At 40.0% G+C, this 12,479-nt stretch overlaps 1 protein-coding gene across 2 annotated transcripts in view; it reads right to left on the bottom strand.

Annotated features, from left to right (window-relative positions):
* Positions 1–34: 34 nt before the first annotated feature.
* slkb (STE20-like kinase b) overlaps positions 35–12,479 on the bottom strand; it is a 24,297-nt gene continuing 11,852 nt past the window's right edge. For both annotated transcript variants that reach the window (XM_042425989.1, XM_042425981.1), the window contains exons 8-18: positions 11,709–11,840; positions 10,113–10,892; positions 9,858–9,988; positions 9,410–9,533; positions 8,259–8,438; positions 6,537–6,666; positions 3,637–3,761; positions 3,297–3,488; positions 3,066–3,191; positions 2,754–2,867; positions 35–2,174 (exon numbers count right to left, since the gene is read on the bottom strand). In XM_042425989.1, the coding sequence (XP_042281923.1) occupies positions 2,028–2,174; positions 2,754–2,867; positions 3,066–3,191; positions 3,297–3,488; positions 3,637–3,761; positions 6,537–6,666; positions 8,259–8,438; positions 9,410–9,533; positions 9,858–9,988; positions 10,113–10,892; positions 11,709–11,840 (2,181 nt within the window). In that variant the 3' untranslated portion in view covers positions 35–2,027. The remainder of the gene's footprint in view (positions 2,175–2,753; positions 2,868–3,065; positions 3,192–3,296; positions 3,489–3,636; positions 3,762–6,536; positions 6,667–8,258; positions 8,439–9,409; positions 9,534–9,857; positions 9,989–10,112; positions 10,893–11,708; positions 11,841–12,479) is intronic.

Raw genomic sequence — 12,479 nt, 5'->3', positions numbered from 1 at the left:
ATTGAATCAAATCAATAACAAAACACATCTGTTGTAAAGAGAAAATTGTTTATTTACAGCAAAATGAAAATCTACATTACACAGGCATCCTAAAACTATACATTTGTTTTTAAAAAATGCATAATGCTTTGATATGGATATGTTTTTTTCAGTCAACATTCAGAATTGAATCATTTTACTAAATTTGTCTAAGAATCTAGCTGACAGGACTGATTTTGTGATTATATTTTTCATCGTTTTAAAGACTGCGGCAGACCTCTGAATAAGCAGAATGAGCAGCAGCACAGACACTGCAGTGTGCACGACAGCTTTTCATATAAATAGCTACTGAGTATCATTTTGTAAAAAGGTGCACAGCACTCCTTCATTGTGTTTTTGTACATAACAGCTCCGTTATTAAATACCTTTTACTAACCGTAACTCTCACTAGCCAATTACAAAGAAAATGAGATGATAAAATGAACCAATCAGAAGTCAAGATGGCCTAAACCAGTCAGGTCCATTTTGTTTTGCATCAACTGCATCAAACTTTATGCTAAATTCATAATAGATCAGCCTAAATAATAAAAAACACATGCTAAGAGCTCAGGTTCTCTTTTTGTTTCTATGAATACAGATGCAATAAAGTCTGTTGAATGAAATCATTCTGAAAGTGTTAATATTCTTCATAAAACAAAGAGCAAAGACCAACATCTTTAACAGGTATACAGTATGTCCATTCAGCTTTTCTGAAGTATTAAGGCTATTAGCTAGCATGACAATGAAAACAGTATTATCATTTCAATAAAAAAGAGAAAATGAAAGCCATGCAGGCCTACCCATGATACATCTGGTAGCAAAATACCTTATGAGGTGGCAGAGGAAGAAAACCAAAGAAAATACAAAGATGCATCACAACCCAGCTAAAAAGAAAGCTGTTTGTAGTTGGAATTTTTTTCATATAATTATATATTTTCCAATGAAAAAATGTTGCATCCTTTCTCCATCCCTGAATAATGCTCCTATAGAGACATGACAGTAATGGATAGCGGTGTGACAGACCAGACCAACAAACAGGTACATAAATGCTTGTTCAGTGGTAAAAACAGTGGCAGTCTTTTTCCTGTGACACCACAGTAATTCCTTAGTGTCAATTAACAGTGATTCTTTGTCTCTGAATGTAAACACCATCTCTACACCTCCTGCACTGTTTGCAACAAAGAAAATAATGGTTTCCACCATTTACTGCTTGAGTCTCAAGTCTTGAGACAGAAAGGCATTCTGAAGAAAAACCCTGAAGGATGGAAGGAATCATTTTCTGCAGGAAAAACTTCCTAAACTAGACATTTTATTTCAAAATGCATCTAAACCTAAAATTCTAACACATATGTATGATTTCATAAAAATATATAGTATCATCAAACCTTCAACAAGAGCAATATTAAAAATGTGCTCCATCTCCTTTATGAGAAATACATTCTATTTTATGATCAACTAGAAATGAAACAGTTGCTATTGGAGATTTAACCAAATTAAGTTAACAACATTATGTTTAAGTGGTATAAAAATGCTATGCTTTCTTTAGTGCAAATGTCTAAACCAGAGAAAAATTGAGCAGCAAATAATTATCAGAAATTGCTTGGATTTAAAAGCCCAAAACATCAAATTTTACAGGCACTGGATTCTTTATAAAATAATTCAATGATAAATGAAGGTCGGACAGAGAGCTACTTCACTTTAGTGGTTTTGAGGTTATGACCGAAACACTCAATCTGAAAATCTCCTTCATAATGACTCTGACATTGCGAGTATATATTAGAGTGAGGGTCTTGTTGTTGCAGACTGAGGAACAAACACTGGAGTCCAGAGACATAGAAGCCTCTTACATCCTCTGATAGAAGTCAGAGCATGAAGGGAAGGCAGCACAGGCTCAGTCTTTACAGTCCAGATTGTGTGTGTGTGTGTGTGTGTGTGTGTGTGTGTGTCTGTGTGTGTTTGTGTTTGTGTTTGTGTTTGTGTTTGTGTGTCTGTAAGTGTGCAGGTTTCTTCTAGAAACCAGTGGAGTGGACGCTGGGGATCGGGTAGAACTTGGAGATGCGGCTCTGGGTGGAGGGGTTAAGGCACTCCGACTCTCCGCTCATCTTAAAGAACACTTCCTGTTCCTGAAGCTTCCTGGCAAACTCCTCCTCCAGGGCCTGCAGGGCACACATGAAAACATGCTGCTTTTACATGCTGAAATATCTGAGGAGCCTGTTACGGTGTGTTAATCATGTTCCCTTTATACAAGGTAGCTTAGTATGTGGATGAAACAAAAATATTTTGACCTTGAAGGGTGGCGCTAGATGACAGGTCAAGGGATCACTAAATTATTACCAAATATGTATCAAATTTCATGGTAATCCATCAAATAGTTGTGGAGATGTTTCAGTCTGGATCAAACTGGAGGCCTGACATTACCACGTACAGACAGGGCTAGCTAACAAGGCTAAAAATGTGTTCTCATTGGCATTAATGGGGACACAGCCTGAGTATGAACAAGACAAAGGTCCTAAATGTGGTCAGATGAGTCTCTGTCCACTATCAGATTGTTGATGTGACCAAATTAACACATTTGTTACACTTTGTCCACAAATTCCAAGACTTTTGGATGCAGGTTAATGTCAAGTGGCAGGTTGATTCTTTTTTCTTGCTTTGACATCATCTTGTTAATCACATTGTGGAAACTCCCTTTATAACAAACAGGTTGATATTATCATCCAGTATATGACAGATACCTTCTTCCTGGGTCGTAGTTTCTCCCTCCACTCCTTCAGCTCCAGGCTGTGCTCCTCGTCCAGCTCCTTCAGCTTCTGGGTCTCATGTTCGATTAGCAGGTGGCATTTCTCGTTCTATTAACACATACAGGGAGGAAGTGTTTAACAACTGAGGGATCTTAGTCACTGTGTTCAAAGTTGTCTTTTTGGCTGGAATGGTGAACTAAAAACAAGACTATGTGTAACAAATAGTGAAGCTTATGTTCATATTCAGAAAACATGTTTAAGAAATATATGAATTTAGTTTAGTTTAGTAGCATTTAAAATCTTTACCTGCAGCTGCTGAAGCTCTCGGATGTTGGCGTCACACTGCAGCTGCAGGTCTCTCATCTGGTTTTCATGTTTCTGATGCTGGTGGAGCCTCTCGTTCTTCTGTCTCTTGTCTTCCTGAGCAGCAAACTGAAAAACACAGACACAATTAGGATTTCCAGGTTATTATACTTTCAAGAAATATTTGAAAAAAATGACTTCATTTCTACCATCATATTCCATATATTTCATCACCTGTTTGACTTTCTCCCTCTCCTGTTCGGGGGTGATGGCAGCTCCGGTGATGCGAAGGCTCTTCTTGAACATGGCCATGCGGGTCTTGGCCTCGCTGCGCTGGATCTTTGGCAGTCTGGTTCTCTCCTGTGTCTGCTTGTTCTTCATCTCCTCAATCAGACGCTGGTTATAGCGCTGCATCTGCTCCATCTCCTGCACAGGGTGGACATGATCAGAGAACATGGTTTGTTAATGCTGAAAAAGATTTATTGATGCCAGTTTTTGACAGAAACAAAACAAGTAAAGGGTTAATCTGATGTTTAACCATGTAAGAGAGCTAAAATAAGTCCTCCATACACACCTTCTCGTGTCTTTTCAGCAGCTGATGTCTCTGCATGAAGTACTGGTCTTTAAGTTGCTGTTTGAACAGCTGGTGTTTCTCCTGCAGATGGCGCTCTTCCAGCTCCCACATGGCAGCTTCCCGAGCTGCACGCAGACACACAAGTGAACAAAAGACAAAGCTAAATGGAGGCACAGAAGAACCATTCACAGGCTTACTGGAGGGAGATATCTTTTCAACATTATGTCTAGTTTTAAGACCATTCCGCTTAATTAGATGGAACGCAGTGGTGAGAAACGAGATGGAGCAGACGACTTGTGGGCTGAGGTTATCTCATTAGAGGCAAATGGCTGAAAGCTTGAGACACGTATGTCAACCAACATCAACTTTACTAATGAGGTTTCAGCTTTTAAGCTTTGAACTATGTAACAATTTCTATTCCCAGTCAAAGCTCTTTATGAGATTCTAAAGCACAGTGACAACCTCCCGTGACTTGGTTCAGTGAGCATTTCTAAGAAGTGCTGTTTGTGCAGATCTTGGTATATTAAGTGTGGGATTAAGTCCCAGGCAGTGCTAACAGGCTGCTGTTCACTGCTGCAGTTGAGGTTAGCAGGACTGTGGTCTGAGAGGTCTAAGCTGCATCCACAGAGAGCGTGATTACTGCTGATCTGACTTGCTGTAGATGTGACTGTTAGGTTGAACGCAGGAACAAGTTACAATTAGAGACACACCGATCCACTTTTTTCCAGTTCTGATCCGAGAAAGAAAAATCCAATATTTGCTACCGTGTGCTGACCCAGAACATGCAGACAGAAACTGAGGTTAATGACAAATTAATTTATTATAAGCTAAAACACAAGTTAAGAACAGATTTAAAACACAGGTTAAAAGTCTAAGTTTCTTAGATGAAATAAAACATCACTAAAGGAAATAAAATGTCTCAGTGTTGAAAGAGTCAAGTGTGCAATCCAGCGAAGAGAAGTCCTGTTTTAGCTTTTGGCTGCAGATATTGGATCAGATTGGTCCCAAATCTAGTCACAATGTGACTGGAAAGTAAAAAAAAACAAACTTGCTGCTACGAGTCAAAGAGGATTTGAATGTTATGTTTTCATTGACCTACAAGAGATGAATGGAGTTCACTGCACAGGACAGTGGCAGAAAAGTGGACGTCATTTTAGTTGTTTTTTTTCTAGCACCTGAATTAGCATTATGGATAATCCAGGGTTAAAACAAATACTAAGTTATGTTTGCAAATGCTGTTTGATCCTTTTGCTTGGAACGATGACACACTGCCAATCAAAAGATTTTTAATACCCCATCTTTGGTTGGTTAAAGGTTAAAATTCAAGCAATGTCGCTTGCTGTAAATATGTTTTCCTAAAATTAGAAGACGTTGTTAAGTGAGGTGTGGACTTGCTTGAGATACAACAAAAAATGAAATGCTTTTTTTTTTTTTTTTTTTTTTAAAGAGAAATGCTACAAAGCATTCAGGTTGTGTATTAAGTAAAATGACCTTCATTTGGAAGGCTTGATGTTGCAACATTCTTTAAAGCTGAATCGATACATTTTTTTGTGCCACTATGGGAAGAAAACAACTTCATTCCAGCTGCTGTTTGTTGCTGGGCAGGCAGTGCAGGTAGCGTACAATAAGTTTATCAGAGTTGTTTTGTTGTAAACGCCTGCCTGCGCCTCAAAATGTGACTGATGGCGGTGGAGTTTGTGGAATATAAAACCAAAACATTGAGCTGAAAGAAGCTAAAAGTTCTGTAGAGCTGTGGGGAACTGCACAGATAGTCATAATCATCACACTACAGATAATCATTTCATCTATTGTTCATATATATAAAAAAAAAAAAAAAAAAAATACTGATTGGTGCAGCTTTAAGTGTCTTTGGGAAAGACATGATCACCTGCTAGTGTTTATTTTGTCAGCTACATATATATTTATAGTCTTAGTCCTGCGTTAAATGTCATTGTTAGTTTTTAATCATATTTAGTCAACCTCATCCTGTTTTTTAAAGTCAAGTTTTAGTTGACTAAAAGTCTGGGCATTTTAATCCTGTCTTAGTCAAAGAAAACCACAACTATTTTAGTATAGTTTTAGACAATGAAAACTGTTGACATTTTAGTCTTTTTAAGCCATCAGATTATATGGAACATTTTAGTCATTCTAGTTTCACCGAAAACAATACATTTTTGTCATTTTAGTCAAACTTATTTCACATAGGATTTTATCTTATGACCTGATATCAGCAGAAGATTGTCCGTGTCAGACACGTTCTCACCTACTGGAAATACTCTGTTTGGTTTGGGCAGGGGTGCAGGAGGCAGGACAGGATGCATAAAGTATGCTGTGGTTGTAAATCAACATTTTTATGATTTTCACCAGAAATAAAATGGCTTTTATTTTATGAGAAATCACAGGAAGTCCTCTCTCCCGTTTGCGCTAGCTTCACAGCGGAGAATTCAGATCCTGTCAAAACAACGTAGCTTAGCAGGCTGTGTTTATCCAGCGCCAGTCACTGTGTAAAATAACAGCTGTGGATGAGAAGGGAGTTGACTGCTGGAAGTCAAAGACGTCATGTTTAAGTTTACGTTCTTCTTCTTCAACAGTTGTTTGATAAATTGCTCGTACTGTCTCCCCTACTGCCGGATTTTGTTGCATTTACGGCAGTGAGCAGTTGTAGCCCACTCGCTCACTGTGAATTCTCTGGAGAATTCACTGCTGTATTCACACATGAGCTCAGTCGGACATTACATGGGCTTTGTGCTAGGGAGCTGGCAGGATAAAGTCTTTCTAATGTCTGGTCTGACTGAATCGCACATTTGTGTTCACACATACAGCTCCTCCTGGTAATGTGCGGATAACTTCAGGGTTGCAGTGCAAGTGTGAAAGGGGCTATAATTTGTTATTATAATCACCTCTGAGAAGCTGCTGCTTGTGGTTGAGGCAGTCTCTCTCGATGGTGGCGAGCTCATGCTTGTGTTGCTGGATGATCTTCTTCAGAGCGCTGTCTAGATCCTGCTGCTGCTTCTGAAGAAACTCTTGTTCCTGAGCAAAGGATGATACATATCATATATGACACAAAATACGTTTTTGCCTTTAGAGTTTTCAACAATACACGGAATGATGTTAAAATATGAGAACGCACAATCAGAATATAACTGAACGTCCATCCTCAATAATTAACAACAGCTACTTCTATACTGAGCAGACAGGAAGCATAATCTCCTGCAACAAAAACCTTCATCAATCCATTAAGCAGGATAGAACTTAATGAGGCCAGCTCTGAGTTGGTAGTGTAGTGTGAGTCTTTGAGTGTGTTTGCAGGGCTAGAGGCTTTCTGCCAAGTTTACTTCAGGCTAAGCATGGCTTGAGCCGATGAACCAGACAGTAAACAATAAAGACTATTTCACCTGCTTGTCAGTCACATTAATCCAACCTACTTGGCTCAGTGAACACATAAGAACCTGACATTTAACATGCTAATATATTCTCAGTGATGTACAGTCAGCATTTCCAATTTTCCAGAAGTGGCTCTTTATGTTGTTTAGAAACAGAGAGAGCAAAACAACCGACTTATAAAACTTTAACAATGCCAACTACTAAACTTTTAAGTGTGAGCCACTTCCTAATACTGCTCTGATCCATTAGAAAAACACACAAAAACAGAAAAATGTGCAGCATTTCATTTTCAGAGGGTAATATTAATCTTGCAACAACATTAAGGATTTGTTGATAGCTTGCTGTTGGCCCTTTGGCACATACTTATGTATAGAGAAGACAGTGTGTGTAGTCATTAAAAGCAATGAGTCATGCTTTAAGAGACACAAGAAAGAGGCCAGATTCCAAATCAGATGAGGCATCAAAGCACACACGGAGGGGTTTCACTTACATCCTGCATGGGAGCGTTGCACAGGGTGCAGGAGGACAACTGAAAGGACTGAATCATAACATGAGCCACTCCCTGCAGATCACAGTACATTACCCTTCTTCACATTGCACTTAGCACTGCACACACACACACGCGCACTGACACTATCACTGCAAACTCACGTAGGTGGAAAGCTTGTAAAACTGAAGAGAGGTCATAAAAACAGCTGTAAATAAATAACCGTTCATCAGCTTTCTCGTCTGGTTTTTGTCAAATTAAAGAAAGACTGTGCACACAAAACTGTAGAAGAACTGAGGGGAAGAGGCAGTGTGTAGTAAAGTTCAAAATCCACCGCAAACTGAGCCCTCATTACCTCCTCTGGCGGGGCTTGGATAATATCCTCTTTAATACGTTTCATGATAGCGTTTCTCACATGCTTTGAAGAAAGTCCCACTTCTTGTTTGCCCTGTGTCGGGGCAGCCATGAGCAATAGATGGAAATAAAATGAGACAAAAGCTGTTGATAGATTAGCTCTATGTGAGAAAATAAATGAGAAGTGGCAGGGCAGACTGATTTAGACCCTGATAAATGGCGGTTATGTAAACACTTAACAGACAGATCTGAGAGGCGTGTGTATGTCTAAGTACCAAAACAAGCTGCTATAAATAGGAACATTACAAGCTATCCAGTCCTCCTAAGGGGCTAACATGTAGACAAGGGCAGTGAGAGGAAATGAAGGGTAGCAGAGTGATGTAGTCAACATGCTAACCTCCTTCTTGCGGTTTTTCAGCATGTTCTGGTACTTGGACAGCTCTTTGTCCTGCTCAGCTTTGATGCGTTTGGCCTCGTCCCGCAGCCGGTTGGTGTGCTCCTGCTCCAGCCTCTCGATGGTCTGCTTCTGCTGCCGCTCCAGGTTCTCCACCTCCTGGTCGTACTGACGCTTCTTACTCTGATGGACACAGTGGGTCAAACCATGAAATTCCCAAATGAGTAAATGATACAAAATCCAGAATTACACCAGAGTCATGCAACTTTGAGAGGCTTTTAGCAGTACGTGTCACTATGAAAAGAGATCTGACAATAGCTTTTGTTAGGAAAGTTTTCAAAGGAATATGAGACAGAGTAATAGATTGCATGAACTGTTGATAAACCCAGACACCCTGAAGAAAACTTCTAAATATCAATATAATATGAGGAACTGTACTGGATCTGAAGTGAATCAAGTTGTCCCTCCATTTTTGCCATTCACAAACTGCCTGCCTGTGGTAAGAACCACACAATCTGGATATGTATGCAGAGGAAAAAGTAAGACACTCAGATGAGTCATCATCTTCTGGACTTTTTCCTACATCTGGATGGATTTACGTTCCCAGAAGGTCAAAGCAAACCTTTGTTTAACAACCACGGAATGAGTTTTGTTTTAAAGAACCAGGTGCACCCTGTGGTGCACAGCTGTTCCACTACAGCATTCCCAAATTTCTTCACGTTTCTTACACATTATGCAACTTCAGTAGGGGTCTTAAAGACCTCAGGATGAAGTGAAAAGTGTTGAAGCACCGCTCAATAAACTAACCCTGAACATAAGTGAGGAGGTTTTTTATTGTGGAGTGCCAAACTGAGTTCCAGCTTTTACTTCCTGAAGAATGATTGAGGAGGTGCTCTGACAGCCAGAGGGAGCTTAATATCTAATCAGCTGCCTATTACTCACATAACACATATTACTATATTTCTAGAGATATTTCTAGTTTCTCAACAATTTCAAACCTCAAATTTTCCAACCCTGTTGCTGGGCAGACTGCAGATAGCCAGATATAAATAAACAACTGCAGTCTTGCTGAATGCAGCTGAGGTTTTTCATCACAGCTCTTAAAAAGTAAGTTAGCAGTCTAAGCCTTGAAAGCTGTGAGTTGGGTGACTGACCGTGGTCTCCTGTTCAAAGCGCCGGTAGATCTGTTCTTTTTGCTGCTGCAGCTTGTTGCTGAGCTGCTGCTGGGCCCTCTGCTCCTCTTTCTGCAGGAGACGCAGCTCCCTCAGCTCCTGGCGCCTGCAGTGGGGGAGGGAGAGAGTGGAGATGGGAAGGTGGTGGAGGGAAAAAAGAAGGACAAATTATGTTAATTATAAGCATCTATATTTTTTCCGAAAGAAAGCAGGTCACAATGGTGAACAAGCATGACCTGTAATGAAACACTGTATTATGTTTTAAAACGGTAACGTGAAGCACTGGGCAAATATTAAAAAAAAAAAGACTGAAGAGCTTAACTCCACACAGTCAGATTGTACACTAAGCTCCCTCTGCAACTCATTTTCATAATATTTGCATAAAACTGATGCCTGGGGTGTATGTAAATGAAGGCAGGTGGATGGTTACCTCAGGAATCTCATCTCCTCGTTCTTGGTATCATTGTCAGTGATGATCTTTGATGTAGTCACGCTAACTTCTACTCCATCCACGATGAACTTGCGTGTCTTTTTCAGTGTCTTCTTCTGACGCCTGGTGTCCTGGGAAAAAAAGAAAGGAGGATTTATAGAGACGCACTATTCAGCTACAACAATTAAACAAACTAAACTGTTCATGAAAAGGAGAACATCTCTGCAGCTGAGTGTGTATATGTGTGTGTGTTACCTGTACGGAAACAGATCCAGGCTCTTTTGTTTTGGACAGAAAGCTTGAGATAGACAGATTCAGGTCTGCACTGCTATTATCTGCAGCAGAGCCGCTTCCCGAATCTGAATCTTTCTCTTTGTCATCCTTAGCCTTATCTGGAACAGTCTTCTCATCTGCATTTGTTTCATCCTTTTCTTTGGGCTTCTCTCCATTCTGCTCTTTTGAGACGACTTCATCCTTCCCTGGTAGTGTCAGAGTCATCTTGAGATGTTTGTATGGCTCCTCTTCCTCCTCTTCCTCCTCCTCCTCCTCCTCTGGTGCTTTTGATTCCTCCTCAACGGGCGTCTTTTCCTCCTGAGGAGCCTCGGTGATCTCTGAACTCTCTGTGGTGGTCTCTGAATTGGCTGGAACCTCGGCTGTGTCCACTTCCTTTTCATCCTCAACAGATATCTCCAGCTGCTCCATGTCTTTAACAGGTGCCTGTGGTTCAGTCTCTGGTTCTGGTGAGGCAACATCTACCTCCGGAAGCTTATCTTCCACCGGTTTCTCTTCTTTCTCTTCATCCTCCACTGGAGTGTTTGAAGTCTCCTCTGTCTGCTCTTCTGCTGCTGGGGCAGGGGGTTCCTCTACAAAGCTAGTGTCCACCACATGGTTGTCCACAGGGAGCTCACTGGGTGTGGGCACGGGTAGAGCTGGCTCAACCTTCTCAGGGACTGATTCCAATATTGAAGGAGAGAGGGGGATCTTCTCATCCTCAGAGCTGGCAACGCTGACATCAGACGGAGCGCGTTTGTGACCCTGCAGCAGAGGATGAAATGTCAGAGAGTTCTGGTTTGTCCAAAAAAGAGAAAACAATAGGGGTCATTTGGTGTTATGACCCATCACTACAGCTGAAACAATTAGTTAATTAATCAATTAGTTGATTGACAGAAAATTCTCTATTTCAATAATCGATTAATCTTGCAAAATCCTCTCTCAAGCAAAAAGGACAGAATCGTTGCTTTTCTTTGTTTTCAATGTCATAAACTGAATATCTTTGAATATCTATTGATTAATTGAGAAAATAATTGGTGGATTAGTTGATAGTAAAAATAAAAACTAACTGCAACTATGGTAATTTTATACCAAATCACTGAATGGTACATCTGCAAGTTAATTTCTGGCGTTTTACTAAATTTCACCACAGATAGCTGCATAGTAGAACCAATGTACTGTATTAAACACAAAACATGATATATACTGCTAAAATGAAGAAAAGAAAAAGTAACAGATTTGTAAAACAAATAACAAATGAAGCATATTGCATTTCTTTGAAAGACCAGTATGTCCTCCGTACTTAAAAACAGATGTGTTTCAGTTTTGGGAGTCAAACTATGAAATGGTCTTAGTGAGGAGTTGAAATTGTGTGTGATAAAGATTTATTGTGTGAAATGGATTGGTATAAACATGATGATGATGTTTTTGTCAGTTGCATAGCCACACAAATTGTTTTGTCCCTTATCATGTATAACTGAAATAAACTATTCATTCATTCATAAAAAACCCCAACTGCTAGCATTTTCTTGCTACAGTACGAATCCTTCTTGCAGACTGATTTTGGTAAGGTTTACCCACCAGATGTGCTTCTGTGTCTTCCTCCTCTTCCTCCTCTTTGTGCTCTTCTATCTCCTCGGTGACCTCAGCCTTCGCCTCAGCTATTATCTCCCTCAGTGGTTTGTTGTCCGTCACACTGGACACAAACGAATGCTGTGCACAAGACCCAGAAAAATGACATGAGAAATCAAGATTTAATTTTAATTTTGTTTTGGGGAACTCGACATCAAAGTCATTGCAAAAAGCACGACACTGCAGTTTGCAGCAACTAAGACACGAGCAGTAAAGACCTAATACTTGACACCCCACTGACAATTAATCCCACAGAGTTTGAGATAGAATTGGCTTACAGTATATGAGACACAGTACATTTAAAAATACACATTAAAAAATACTGTCTGACTATTGCAGACTTTCATGTCTCTATCCCTCTCTCTCTTGCTCTGTCTCCCCCTGGGATCTGTACATGTCTTACTGAGTGACCTTTATAATAAAAAAACAAATAAATAAATAAATACATCAGTAAACATAATTTAATGCAAACCCTGATAGGATTACAAACACAACATCTACATCTCGTCGACCTCACCTTCTTCGGCTTTGAAATCTGCTGCACGTATTCTATTGCCGGCCTGAGTATATGCAGCTTCTTCGATATCAAAACCTTCATTGGTGGCAGATCGCTATTCTGTATTTTCAAGCCCATTGAGTCTTCCTCTGAATCCTTTAGATGTTGTGTTGTCAAGTATTTCCAGTGTGTGTGTGTATGAATGTATCCTTACTGCTTCTAGT

This window comes from Thunnus maccoyii, chromosome 2 (genome assembly GCF_910596095.1).
Source record: "Thunnus maccoyii chromosome 2, fThuMac1.1, whole genome shotgun sequence".
Classification (NCBI taxonomy): domain Eukaryota; kingdom Metazoa; phylum Chordata; class Actinopteri; order Scombriformes; family Scombridae; genus Thunnus; species Thunnus maccoyii.
This window is presented reverse-complemented; position numbering and strand designations above follow the sequence as displayed.